This window comes from Antedon mediterranea, chromosome 3, assembly GCF_964355755.1.
Source record: "Antedon mediterranea chromosome 3, ecAntMedi1.1, whole genome shotgun sequence".
Lineage (NCBI taxonomy): Eukaryota > Metazoa > Echinodermata > Crinoidea > Comatulida > Antedonidae > Antedon > Antedon mediterranea.
In genome coordinates, this window is record NC_092672.1 from 37,881,904 (window position 1) to 37,896,328 (window position 14,425).

The 14,425-nt window shown below is 35.4% G+C and overlaps 2 protein-coding genes across 2 annotated transcripts; both read right to left on the bottom strand.

The window, feature by feature from the left end:
* Positions 1-180: 180 nt before the first annotated feature.
* LOC140045509 (uncharacterized protein CG3556-like) lies at positions 181-5,714 on the bottom strand. Its single transcript, XM_072090445.1, has 8 exons — positions 5,558-5,714; positions 4,477-4,714; positions 3,157-3,464; positions 2,640-2,809; positions 2,081-2,267; positions 1,624-1,804; positions 949-1,070; positions 181-528 (listed from the first exon to the last, which is right to left on the bottom strand). Exons 1-8 carry the CDS (start codon positions 5,634-5,636, stop codon positions 464-466), a joined length of 1,350 nt encoding a protein of 449 aa, XP_071946546.1. The 5' UTR covers positions 5,637-5,714; the 3' UTR covers positions 181-463.
* Positions 5,715-6,136: 422 nt separating this feature from the next.
* On the bottom strand, positions 6,137-12,963 carry LOC140045506 (collagenase 3-like). Its single transcript, XM_072090441.1, has 8 exons — positions 12,794-12,963; positions 12,082-12,368; positions 11,151-11,446; positions 10,448-10,606; positions 8,914-9,023; positions 8,377-8,527; positions 7,657-7,929; positions 6,137-6,821 (listed from the first exon to the last, which is right to left on the bottom strand). Exons 1-8 carry the CDS (start codon positions 12,896-12,898, stop codon positions 6,592-6,594), a joined length of 1,611 nt encoding a protein of 536 aa, XP_071946542.1. The 5' UTR covers positions 12,899-12,963; the 3' UTR covers positions 6,137-6,591.
* Positions 12,964-14,425: the final 1,462 nt, after the last annotated feature.

Genomic DNA, 14,425 nt, shown 5'->3' on the forward strand with positions numbered 1-14,425 from the left:
AACATGTGTTGTGATGACATTACAGTAGTTATGGATCTGGTGGAAAAGTGCATGTAATTATTAATTTTTATTATTAGTATTTTACTAGTGAATTATAATTATGCTCATAGAACAAAAGTGTGTACTTTTTCTGTGTAAAAGACATTTAATTTAAAATATAAATAAAATATAAAAACTAAATTGACTTTCTGAAAATAGTTTATTTAATTTGGAATAATAAAAGAACTAGGGTCGGATTACTCTAGACAATCCCCTCCCCCCATCCCCTAAACAATATTGTTCTCGATTTGTTGAATGAAAATTAAGTAGGCTCTAAAATAAAATATATATATTTAACATTTCTGTGCAAAACCTACTTATTGAAAAGCATAAATTAGTAATTTATCATTAATTAATTAAGTAATACTGTATCTAATAATAAAATATTTTAAACTAAGTTTTTGTGTTTCTTGGCATTTGGTATTCAACCGAGCGCACGATATGTCCATACGTACTGTTCACCATGCTCAGGGTAAATGTCGTCCATTCCTGGAAAGAAAGACATTTTATTTAGAATATTAATTGATTTATCAGGTTATTGGGTATGATTTTACGCATAAAGCTCTGTCTACACTATCAAAATAGTTTGACAACAAAAGTGTTATGTGGCCAAATATGGTAGTAATATGCCCAAATATGGTAGTGATATGACATCATCATGTTCATATATGGGCAAATCACATTTTTTTTCCCATAAAGTTTGACAGTGTACTTTACGTTTACATCTCGTTCAAGTGGCAACGAGCTTACGACGTGCGTACAAGCCACGCAATGACGACGTACGCGCAAGAAATCTAACCAATGACACAAGCGGCAGCTTGATGACTCATCATTCGAGCTGTCGCTTGTGATTGGTTAGATTACATGCGTTGGTTAATGTAGAATAACCATAGTAACTGAGATGTGTACCTGTAGATGTCAGCTCACCACTACTATTAAGTAACATCCAATAATGATTCTTGTCTCCATTACTTTTTAATCCATTAATTGACGTCACAAAGTGTCCCCATGAAGACTCACCAAATTCAAACCTGTAAAACAAATTTAAATATGAAAAAAAGAGCCTTTGCTAAATAACATTTTCATGATATTCTCGCAGCGTGGTTCCCACCAGCGACGCAACGTAACGCAATCTACGCAACGTAAGAAAATGCCCTTCCAATCATTGTGTTTGCCCCCGCTTGCGTGAAATCAAACCTGCGATGTTTGCAGCATTGTTGTGTCGTCGGTTCCCACTTGTGGTTACGCAATACAGCACTTTGCGTCGATACGTCGCTACGTTATGTTGCGTTGCGTTCTAGTGGGAACCGCGCTTTAGCCATCCTCATAAAGCTTCACACTTGGACGCAACGCGCTTAGGAAGAGAAGGGCGCCTTAAGCGATTGTGTAACGCGTACGTACGTATACGTCCTGGCATTGCGTTCTAGTGGGATTTACTAATCTTAACCTCTGTCTATACTATCAAACTTTATGTGACACAAAAATGTGATGTACCCATATGTGGACACGATGATGTCATATCACTATCATATTTGGGCGCATAACATTTTTTGTAACGTTTGATAGTGTCTCACAGAGCTTTACCTAAATTCATCTTGATCAGACTGGTGGGCCAACTGCATAATCTCAAATAACGAAGCGTTATGTGGAGCAGCGAGGACCAACGTTGTAGCTTCACTATCAACTTGTACTTCATCTTGGATTGTCAGATATAACATTATACTACTAGAATTTGTAGGAAGTCTAGGAAGCATACGAATTGGATCTAAAAATAAAAATAAATTTATTTGTTATATAGTTTTACTGTAAATCATTATATTCTCCACGTTCATGACGTCACTGTAGTAGACAATGTCCGTAAAGTATACGGCATTATTAAGTTATTAATATAATAATTGTCGTACAGATTTTTTTATATATATATTTCGTACGCATCCAACAGCGAGTATCTCGCCAATTAAAGCATGGATAAACTATGTTATAATTTATCTTGCTTATAAACTTGGCATAAAAGATCTAGTTGTATAAATAATTCACCAACTTTTTTTGCAAGATGGATTCAGATATTTCAATTCTCCGTAATGGCGACCAGCAAGTGCTGGCAGAATATGGAGTGTTGCTCCAAGATTTCCAAATGAACCAGACTTCTTCTGGACATCCAGTATACTTTGAACGGCATCGGTACATCGCCACGTCTCAGGTTTGTGTTCCTTTGACGTCATTAGTGCCTGGAAAGAACAAAATAACATTTGTTACGATCACCACACGAAAGTGACATGAATTAGACACCCAAAGGATGGTCCTGTTCTTTTGCGACGATGCGCTTTTTGAACGTAAAGCAACGACGTATTGACGCAAGGTGTTATATTACGTAACAGTACTGCAAACTTTGCAGGTTTAATTTCACCAAGCGGGGGCAAACACAATTATCGGAAGGGCATTTCCTAGATTGCGTTACGTTACGTCGCTAGTGGAAGTCAAGCTTTAGTTCTCCTAGAAATGAATTTGTCTTTGTGACGATTGAATTTTAAGAATCTTAATGTTTCTTGTATTCTATGTTGTTAATGAAATTGATTTCGACCAAATAAATAAATGAATACCTGGACAACCAATGCTGTACTATGTGGGTTTCCAAAGCTACCGTCGTCAAGCTGCCATTCCAACAACGCAAGTTCAGCTTGCTGTATTGCTTGCGATACCATCGTTTTAATATTGTGATTGACAGAACGAAATACACACTGTAGCGCCATCACTGCCATGGCTGTTTCATCTAAAATTTAAAAAAATGTGTAATCATTTAATTGTGTTTAGTTGTAAATACAACTTCTTCCATTGTGCGTGCCGCGCCGTAATCTCTCGTTTCCCATATACAGTATGGTTTCCACTTGGACGCAAAGTAATTTGACCAATCATGACGTTGCTTTGTGATTCGTCAACTCACTTGCGTTGCGTCTATTACGTCATTGATGCATGCAAGTGGGAACCAGGCTTAAAGGAGCATATCTTCCTTACTTAAGGAAAGTTTGCCAATATAATTTTTCACTGTACTCGCTGCCATTAATCTGGAACAATCTATATATCAATATTTGATTTCACAAATTGTCGGAAGTGACCTACCTGGCAATCGAGAGTGAAAGCTGATTTCACCGTCTTCATCCTGTCCGCCAATCAATATTCTAACGTTTCTGACTTTTATCATCTGGCCTGAGTTACACACAGCAAGCATTGCCAAGGCATACTGATAGTAGTTGTTGAATCCTTCTCTTGGAAATAAATGCATTTGAGCTTGAAGCATGGCTGGTAGATCGTGGCCGTAGAAATCGGTGACGTCATGACAGGTCGCGTTTAGCGCATGTGTGTAGTACGAAAACTTGCCGAGAGAAAGTTTACGGTTCCGTACGCGTCCAGGCCAAATATGATTCGCCCTTACAAATGAAATATACAATATAATTCATTGATATTCAAGATATTGGTTAATGTTTCATCCATTGACATGTAAAAGTTTTAAATGAAACATGAAAAATTATTTCTATTTGTCAATGATTGTTATCTCTATTCAGAATGTGAAAGGCGCAATTTAATTCAAAATAAAATACAGGCCTACTCTGTCTACACTATCAAATCTTATGTGACAAAAAAAATGTGATGTGCTCATATATAGACATATCACTACCATATTTGAGCATATCATTCCCATATTTGGGCACATCACACTTTTGTTGTCAAACTTGTTTGATAGTGTAGACAGAGCTTATACTCTATTTCAATTATGAACGGCGCAATTTAATTCAAATTTAAACACAGGCTTACTTCTATAAGGAAAACATTATCATAAAATAATACCGATAATCAGGATAATTCTGACCCGGATAAAATAAAGGAAATATAGATTTTACTTTTACATTAATTAATACAAAATTACATTATACTTCCTTGTTGGCTTATAGATAGTAAACGAACTAATCCATTGCCCTATTGCCCGCCGGGATATACGTTGTCTAACCCGGATGCTTGACATGAAATACAAAATTACATTTGACTTTCCTTAAGTTATATGACACATTTGACCAGAACATTAAGATTACATTCTTATGATGATTTGGTTCTTATAATTTATATGGAGTCATAAGCATGTATATTTTTCTTATCATTTATCACACAACAGACAGTTAGAATAATTCACCGCCTGTGATTATTGGTCATCACTACAGCTCGGTTCCCAATAGGACGCAACGCAAGGACGTAACGCAACGTAAAGTGATTTCACCAATCTCAAGCGGTGGATTATTCGAACAGTCGTGTGTGATTGGTCAACTCGCTTGCGTTGCGTCTACGTCCTTGTGTTACGTACTAGTGGGAACCAAGCTTAAAATGCGTTACATTCTAATTGCGTTTCGTCTCTAGTGTGGAAATAAAGCTTTAGAAATGTCTAATTACTTGTTGTTGTGAGCTAGCTCAGCAAGCAGCTCAATCTCTAGTTGTTTGACTCCCAGTTGTCGAGTTGTTGCTTCAAGACTATACCAGTCTTCGTTGGTCGTCTGAAGAGCCCAGATGGCTTCTTTGGTTGACTGCAGTGGCCAGCTGCCATCTAGCAGTTGCTGATCTTCTAGCCAAGTTGACGCTCTCTCGATAGAGTTTTCAAGTTGTTCAACCAATTCTGTTGGAGTACTCTCTCCTATAATTGAATAAGCAGAAGCAGACCATGTTTTTCAAAAAAGCGTGCCTTCTCATAATATTTTGGAGCGCGCATGTTCTCTTTTTTTTAAATTGTGTTGCATTCTAACGAACCAAATGAAATTTTAGGTTTTGTGGACAACCTATAGGCCTATTAAGGTCCCTCGTAAAAAAAATCAAATACTGGAAGTGGAAAATTGCCACAAACAGATTAATTGTTTTGAACATTGTATTATTATTGAACCTCATTCACCCACTCAATCCAAAATTTTGACTTTCACAATGTCGCAAATATTGACATCATCTGATATCGTGAAGGTCAGATTTCACAACAAAAACAAACATAGCAAGCATCACACCATGGACAGTATTTGACCTATTTGACCTTTCTGTAACTGTCAACATAGGCATAATTGCATAGAACTTTATACTAAAGTAGAAGTAATAATAGACTTATGTTAAACGCATTCATATACCACCAGTAAAGTTTCATTATGACTACGACGGGGCGCCGTCCCACATACCAATTCGGTTTTACAAGCCATGGTTTATTCCACGGTTTATAATTGAAAAACAAAAGTTTTACTAGAATAAACCAAATTTTGAACTTTTTATGATAGACAAAGAATTTTAAAAAACAAATGTTGCGAGTAGTATAAGCAGGGAGATGTAAAATAAACATCTCCCTGGTATAATTAACGTGTCAGGCGGCGCCCCGTAATCGACATATCACACAGCAGGGTTCACTCGACTGGTAAAAACAAATAAAAGACTCGCCGTTTCTGAAGTTGCAAAAACGAATAGTACTAAGTTTCAGGACTAAATTAAAAAGACACATTCTTACCACAGATCTGAGAAACATCCAAAGCAATGGCTGTTGCAAATGTTGCAATCAAGAAGACAACAGCTTGTACCGAGTGCATGATTGTTTACCTAGCTCCGTATAGCACCACTGCGAAGCTAAAAAGAATTTCATGCACTATTGCAACACAGATTATTTCCTGTTTTCACTATACTGTACTGAAATGAAAGCGCCGCATGCCAAGTTCTTATCGCCGTTTTCTCGGAGCAAAGGGCAATCGTATTTAATTGTATTCAGGTCATCTATAGCCTGGGGATGTTGTGAAGATACTGTATTGGTACGACGATGATGATGATCCAATAAATCTTAATTGATTTTGATACATTTCCAATATTGTTAATTCTTTATAATATAGAATGGGATTTTGTTCCTGTTGGTTCTTGTTCCAATTGCGACGTCGGTTCCCACTTGTGATTACGTAATACAGCACTTTGCGTCAATACGTCGTTGCGTTGCGTCGTAGTGGGAACCACGCTTTAGCCCCCAGAATTCGTCGTCGACGTACGTATATTGCACACAATTAATTTCACCATTAAACAAATTATTTTGAAAGAATGAAAATGCGATTATTAAACTTATTTTATTTTATTAAACTTTAACTTATTACACAAGTGTGTTCAAAGTCAGCTGTCCTAATTTTTCGATTGTCAGAATTAAGTTCGGGTTTAAGAACCGGTAGGCTAATGTATACTAATTGTTGTCAACCACAGAATACTATGAGTTCTGTCATGTTTTGGTTAGATGTATTAAACTTGCAACCCAAGAATTGAATGATATTTATGCATACTTAAATTTACCTAAACTTTTATTTTTTTGTATGCATTGACATACTCCATTATAGAAATTTTACATTTATATAACTTAAATATAAATTCAGTATTTACAACATAGATACAGTATTTCATTTCAAATATTTAAATAATGAATTAATAATAATAAATCTCTAACCTTATTTACCAGTTTAAATATTGGAATTGAAATTTTAAACTATATACATATTACACATTATCAATATTTTACAAAACAAACAATACACTAACGAGACTGGAAACAACCAGGAACAATACGTTGGATATAGACACGGCAGCTGAATTATTGTCGTCATTGTCACCAACTATGGTTTCAGCAGTGCAGCCTAAAAAGTCAACACCAAAAAGACGTGGATAGCCATAGTCCACGCCCCGGAATCTGTCATCGTAGCGATAATACTGCTTTCCCTTTACAAAGTACATATTAGTACCAGAACCTAGTATAAAAAATGATATAATAATTCAATATTAACTCATGATTGATGAAATGAAATATAACGTGAAAAAGCATCATGGGGAAAATATCTGAAGATTAGTTCATGCACATTAACCAATTGATCACTCTTAAAATAATCTCTTGTGATTGGTCAAATCACTTGCGTTGCGTATGATGGACGCACAGCGCAACAATAATATACGCAATACAAGTGAGTTGACCAATCTATTGATAAAATAGGGGATAGGGGATGATCAATCGCGTCCTGTTTAGTAAACTTGCGGCGCGCTTACGTCATTGCGTTGACTCTTCCACTAGGTGATTTCTTTTCGCTCGAATCGAAAGAGTCAGCTTAAGCCGATTTTCCACTAGGCGAATTTGTTCGCGCGAATCGAAAGCGTCATGCTATGCACATGCGTATTCGCGTTTCTGTCTGTCATACTGCCTTCTTCGACGAATTCTAGTTCCTTTGATTTTTCGCTTTAGCGAAATTTACTAGTTCGAATTGTTTCTACTTTTTGCGAAGCGAAATATTGCGCAACCAATCAGAGCTCAGGAAATGAGCACTCATGCGAATCGAAATGCTCAGCAACCACGCGAGGAACATGAACGTCGCAGCTTTTCGCTCATGTAGTGAAAAGAGAGTAGGCGATTTTTTTCTCTTCGAAACGTTGGATTCGCGTGAACAAATTCGCCTAGTGGAAAATCAGCTTTATACGCATGAAAAATAGGCTTAAAGCATAGTCTTATGCGCAAACAAGTGTGTTTTGCGTCTAGTGCGATTTGGCGTCGATAAATAAATGTTAAGTCCGTCTTCTTTCCCGCCTATTACTTACCGTCTCCATAACGGAATGCTGCTGTCACGAAATCTGGAACCCCTGGAAACACAAGACTTATGCTTATTGGATAACCTGGGTCTATCGCTTTTCTTTCCTCGTTGTACCGCCAAACTAGATCATCCTTGAAAAAGTAGGTTGTTTGAAATTCGTAGTAAGTAAGAACTGCGTCAATACCGTTAGGGAGTGAAGGTTTACCAGGCTCTGTTAAACTGCTAATGTCCAACGGACCTTCTTCTTGTACATTTCCATTAAATATGTAGTAACTGTCATCTGTGAGTGGAGAAGTGAATAAAATATTAAGAAAGGAGATTTTGTTGGAAGAGCTGCCTCTTCTCTAGAATGCTTATGAGTGCGATGGTACAAATAATTTCAAGAGGTGAGAGATGATAGATGATAATCTAGGTACCGGACGGAGTTTTGACTTAATATTAGTAAAAAGATAAATTATTGTGGCAGATATGGCGTTTCATACGTATACTACTTGAGCTTGTAAATCGAAACGTCGATTGGTGAACTAACATTTAAAAGACAATAAATAGGCTACAGACTTGAGGCAAGTAGTAGTCTCTTCTCTCTTATTGTATGTGGGAGGTTAAAATCTACATTATAATTTATTATGACGCTCATGATGAACGATGAAACTACGGCATTTATAATATGCTATTTGTAATCGTGGTGTTATATTAAAAACAAAATTTAAGTTAATTAACACTTTACCTTTGAAGAAAATGATTTTACCATCCACTGGTCGTTCGTACACAGCGTCAACGTTGCTAGGTAGATCGTAATACCAGAAGTATTTGTTGTCTTCTCCTTCAGGATTGTTCGCAACATAATTGAGATATGGTATCCTCCAATATTTGTCATTCTATAATACAAACAAAAGCGCAGGTTAGTATAATAGTAACGATATCCAGGTAAAAGTGATATTTAATTACTTTTTTAAACGAAACCTAACGAAATCTACAGCCTGGTCATAATTAGGATTCGAGCAAGGAGGTACGTGCACACAGCGCAAGTGATTTGACCAATCACGGTCTAATGAATTATATTTCATCGCCTCGTGATTGGTCAAATTATTTACAGCACTGTTACATTCTTCTCCATATTGTGAATATCTTGCATGTGACATTATTGGACATTTTGAATTGATGAAGGTTTACTAATATGATCAGTTGGTAGGCATATAATTATAATTTCTAATTCGTGAACTGTTCCATATTTGAAACTGTAGAAAGCAAATTTAATTTTTACCTGGAATGCAAAGATCTCATATCTAAGGAAACCGATAGCTGAATACGCCTTGTTACATCCTTCAACGTCACCAGACGTGTACGTAGGTTTTGGTCCTTCTCCTGATTTACCTACAAAGAAACTTACTATAAAAAACATTGTTTCTAACATTGTTTCTAACATTGTTTCTAACATTGTTTCTAACATTGTTTCTAACATTGTTTCTAACATTGTTTCCAACATTGTTTCTAACATTATTTCTAACACTGTTTCTAACATTGTTTCTAACATTGTTTCTAACATTGTTTCTGACATTGTTTCTAACATTGTTTCTGATTGTTTCTAACATTGTTTCTAACACTGTTTCTAATATTGTTTCTAACATTGTTTCTGATTGTTTCTAACATTGTTTCTAGCATTGTTTCTAACATTGTTTCCAACATTGTTTCTAACACTGTTTCTAACATTGTTTCTAACATTTTTTCTAACATTGTTTCTAACATTGTTTCTAGCATTGTTTCTAACACTGTTTCTAACATTGTTTCTAACATTGTTTCTAGCATTGTTTCTAACATTGTTTCCAACATTGTTTCTAACACTGTTTCTAACATTGTTTCTAACATTGTTTCTAGCATTGTTTCTAACATTGTTTCTAACACTGTTTCTAACATTGTTTCTAACACTGTTTCTAACACTGTTTCTAACATTGTTTCTAACACTGTTTCTAACATTGTTTCTAACACTGTTTCTAACATTGTTTCTAACACTGTTTCTAACATTGTTTCTAACATTGTTTCTAGCATTGTTTCTAACATTGTTTCTGACATTGTTTCTAACACTGTTTCTAACATTGTTTCTAGCATTGTTTCTAACATTGTTTCTAATATTGTTTCTAACATTGTTTCTGATTGTTTCTAACATTGTTTCTAACACTGTTTCTAACATTGTTTCTAACATTGTTTCTAACACTGTTTCTAACATTGTTTCTAACATTGTTTCTAGCATTGTTTCTAACATTGTTTCTGACACTGTTTCTAACACTGTTTCTAACATTGTTTCTAGCATTGTTTCTAACATTGTTTCTAACACTGTTTCTAACATTGTTTCTGATTGTTTCTAACATTGTTTCTAACACTGTTTCTAGCATTGTTTCATTGTTTCTAACATTGTTTCTAACATTGTTTCTAACATTGTTTCTGATTGTTTCTAACATTGTTTCTAACATTTTTTCTAACATTGTTTCTAGCATTGTTTCTAACATTGTTTCTAACATTGTTTCTAACACTGTTTCTAATATTGTTTCTAACATTGTTTCTAACACTGTTTCTAACATTGTTTCTAACATTGTTTCTAACATTGTTTCTAACATTGTTTCTAACATTTTATCAATAGGTTATTGATTGATTGATTGATTTACTTCCTTTTTCCTAATTTTGTTTTGATATATTGATTCTTACACGTTTGCAGCGACCTAAATATTATGTCCGTGGTCGTCGCCATAGGCCTAACTGTAGAAAAACAAATATTAGGTCTAAGAATAACATACGTTACTTACCATATAATGCTTGGATACCTCTTGTATCATCCTCTGGTAAGCTGAACGATGGTTGATAGCCTTGATATGAAGGATACATGAGTGCTCCCGCTACGCTAGAGTGTCCTAAACCTAGGGAGTGTCCAATCTCATGAGCCGCTACTTGAAGAAGATTGTAGCCTACAAATAAACAGGACCATTATACTTATTTCAATATATTGTATAATACTTATATCATCTGTCTTGAACAAAATTGTTATTAAAACCATCTTTAAAGAAGGTAAACCATCCAGTTTAGCCCAGTGGGTTAACTGATATTCAGGGGCCCTCTTTAATAAAATCAAAATACATTGCAACAATAAACAATAACAGGTAATCATCATAAACATTAAATGTTTTAAGGTATGAATTATCCTTTAACGAATCATCTATACCCCTTTTTTGGTTTATAAGCATTTTTGTATGTAGTAAAATGAAAACCGTTTTCCGTTCACCAACAGCGGCAAAGCCCTTACTATAAAACTTGGTTCCCACTAGGACGCAGCGCAAGGACGTAAGCGCAACGCAAGCGAGTTGACCAATCACAAGCGAAAATTCGGATAATCCATCGTTTGTGATTGGTTAACTTGCTTACATCGTTACGTTAGGTCCTAGTGGGAACCAAGCTTTATATAACTATTCGGTCAATAGGCCAAATATTTCTATAATAATGAATACTACTTACCATAATAAGATTTCTGAGTAAAGCGTTCTGAGTCATCGAAATGAACGTCACCAGCTAGATCTTCAAAAGTGCCCGGTGAATATGCATGAGCCAATACACCGTTTGGCCCATCAAATGGGTAATAATCTCCATGCGAGTAGGAACCAAAACTCAGATATATGTCCGCGTAACTGCCTAATTGAACTTCTTGGAATACTAAAGGTGTCACATCACTCCATATTTTGAACGCTACTGCAATTATAGCATCAACATCAGACTTAGTTAACTCGGAAGTACTGCCTGGGTAACTTACAATGCTGAAACAAATAAAGGATTGGTTGCTATTACAGATTACGAACAGTATTTGGGAGAATTCGATTTAACGACCGATGACGTAGTATCTATACATTAACCTTGGTTCCCACTATGACGCAACGCTAGGACGTAAACGCAACGCAAGCGTGTTGACCAATGACAAGCGACAGTCGAATAAATCCATCGCTTGTGATTGGTCAAATCCCTTACGTTGCGTTACGTCCTTGCGTTGCGTCTCTAGTGGGAACCAAGCATTACGTTGGAACGACCAAAATTGCGTCAAGGAATAACGTGCACGTCACAAACTCCACCGCATGCGCACAATTAATGAAGGAATCAGCATTTAACTGGTTCCTAAAGTCGTCGCAAATCTCCACTTTGATAAATTGTTATAACCTGTTTACCGATTCTTTCCTAACAAACTTTGTTCATATTTAAACCAGGGAAAGCAATTGCCTTTCAGTAATCTAACTCCTTGGGATGATTCAGTAATTTCTCACTCCTGAGGACGATCAAAGCATATCGAAACGTCGGGAAACTCCGCAAACTTTATATCAACATTTGAAAATCTAAAAATCTGTATAAATGAATAGATATAGATGTAGAAAAGACGATGTAAAAAAAAAACGTGGTTTACCTGTAAGTAAGGGGATTTGTTCTCCACGTATCTCCGGTGAACGCATACCGTTTGATTAACTTGCCGCCAAGCGTCTTACCGTCCTCGTTCGGCATCGTCGGGTCTGGCACACCACATCGGGGTTTGTCCATTTGTTCAAGTGTTTCCGCGTCAATTTCTCCTGTCACGCGCATACCGTAAAATTTCTGAAAATTCGTAATTGCTTGTTTGACGGTATCACTTTCTTTGATCTCATTTGGACCCATCATGTTTTTTTTTGGAGAGTATCCAAAGTTTTGTAGAAAAGTCTGGAAAGAAAATTATTTCATATATAATAAATCGTATATAATATAAATACTGCTAACATTTCAAACTATGTTTCTTAACCCCCAAAACATAGTTTGGTATAAATACCTGAGTAACCTTTCTTATTATTTAACATAGTCTTAAATCGAAATAGCTGTATCATTTCTTCCAAAAAAGTTCCCAGAAAAAATGGGATGTACTCTGGACACGATAATGTCATATCACTACCATATTTAGGCACATCGCACTTGTTTTGTCAAACTATAGTTTAATAGTGTAGACAGAGCTTAAAATGAATTAAATTAAAAATGGGCATAATATACGCACTTATTCCACTGTTAAATTATTGTTAGTATAGATAGAAATAAATACACGATTTCAACTGATAAATTTATGCACATTAATTGTAGGTATAAGGTACACTTACCTGAGCTCTGATAGCTTCATCATCAGTAGGAACAGCATGCGCAGCAGGAAAACAGGCCCATGCCATGCCAAAAGTAAATAACACTAAACACTTCAAAATCGCCATAGTAAATCTAGAAAGTCCTTCTTGTTCTCTCTCTCTCTTCGTTTTCCAGTTCAAGATAGCAAATAATAAATAATTTCGCTTCAGCTCTCTTCATTTATACAATTTTACAAGGACTCAACTTCTACCACAGGAAGGATGTCATTATTATCCTACGACCCATCATCAGCAATCAAAATAATATCGATTACGTATCCTGGATAGGAAACTAGGAGACTCGGTGGTGCGTCAGATATACGTTGTATTTAATAACGGTTTTAATAACCTTTATACGATTATTATAACATTTGTGGGTGTATTTGAACCGGTACTAAAAAAAATTATGACTTTCTACCTTTCCATGAGGCACTGATATTATTATATTATCAGTTGACCTATTATTGATAGATATCAAATACTTCTAAAGCTCTGTCTACACTATCAAACTAGTTTGACAAAAAAATGTGACGTGCTCAAATATGGTATAGTGATATGCCCTAATATGGTAGTGATATGACATAATCTTATCCATATACAGAGCTTTATTTGTTTCCATAAAGAGCATAACTGTACATACACCGTCGGCTGTTCAAGCCTGTTTTCTACATAAGCGAATTTATTCGCGCGAATCGAAATCCTGAGTTCTGAAGATTTTGTTAAAGCCAAATTGATTATACTAAAAAAAACATGTTTTTATAAAATGCTCTACCTAAAAACATTCTCAATTATTTGTGCATTTGTCTACGGTTAGTTAGAATTCATCGTAAGCCTTAAACTTTATAGGTCTGCATAGTTGTATATTGTTATATGCATCATATTATGATTTAACTTGTAGATATAAAGTTTAAATTCATAGCCTAAAGACCTAATATTCCCAACAATGTTTGCCTGTTAAACAATGCAATATTTGTGTGCACAAAGTATATGTTATTGTATAGGTGTGTACTAGTAAAGAGGGAAATAATACTGGCTGTATTGGTCCTTTCTATGGGTGACGTTAATAATAGTCACTTAATTCATCATTTCCATATATACGGTAAAGGGCCAACGAAATGAATGATTATTCGTTAATATTCAAAAGCTTATTGCTTCCAGTGACTTTTACACCTTTCGCCTTTTCGCCCCAAATTGCCTTTCATTTACGAATCTGAATCTAAGATAAGTTTACTTTACTTACTTCGCCCATAGCCGCTTGGGGTCTGTTGGGGCACTGTAGATGATTTAACAACTCTCCTCCATGTGGCCCTGTCCTACTCCATTCTCAGTGTCGATATGAGTCAGATTGATCCATTCTTTGATGTAGATAAGTTTAATATATGACATTTTTAAATGTTCAAATTTGCTAAAGTTTATATGTTGGGGTGTGTCGAACTTAACGTCTTTCCGATATAACTCTTGATCCCAACACATGACTGAACAACTTTTCATTGTATATGCAATGTTATTTATTAACAAACTATCATTATGTTATTATTTATTTATTATATGTCTGTTATATTATGGAAATAAATTGAATTTGAAATAGTGCTGCTTTTTTTAAAATTTCAAGAT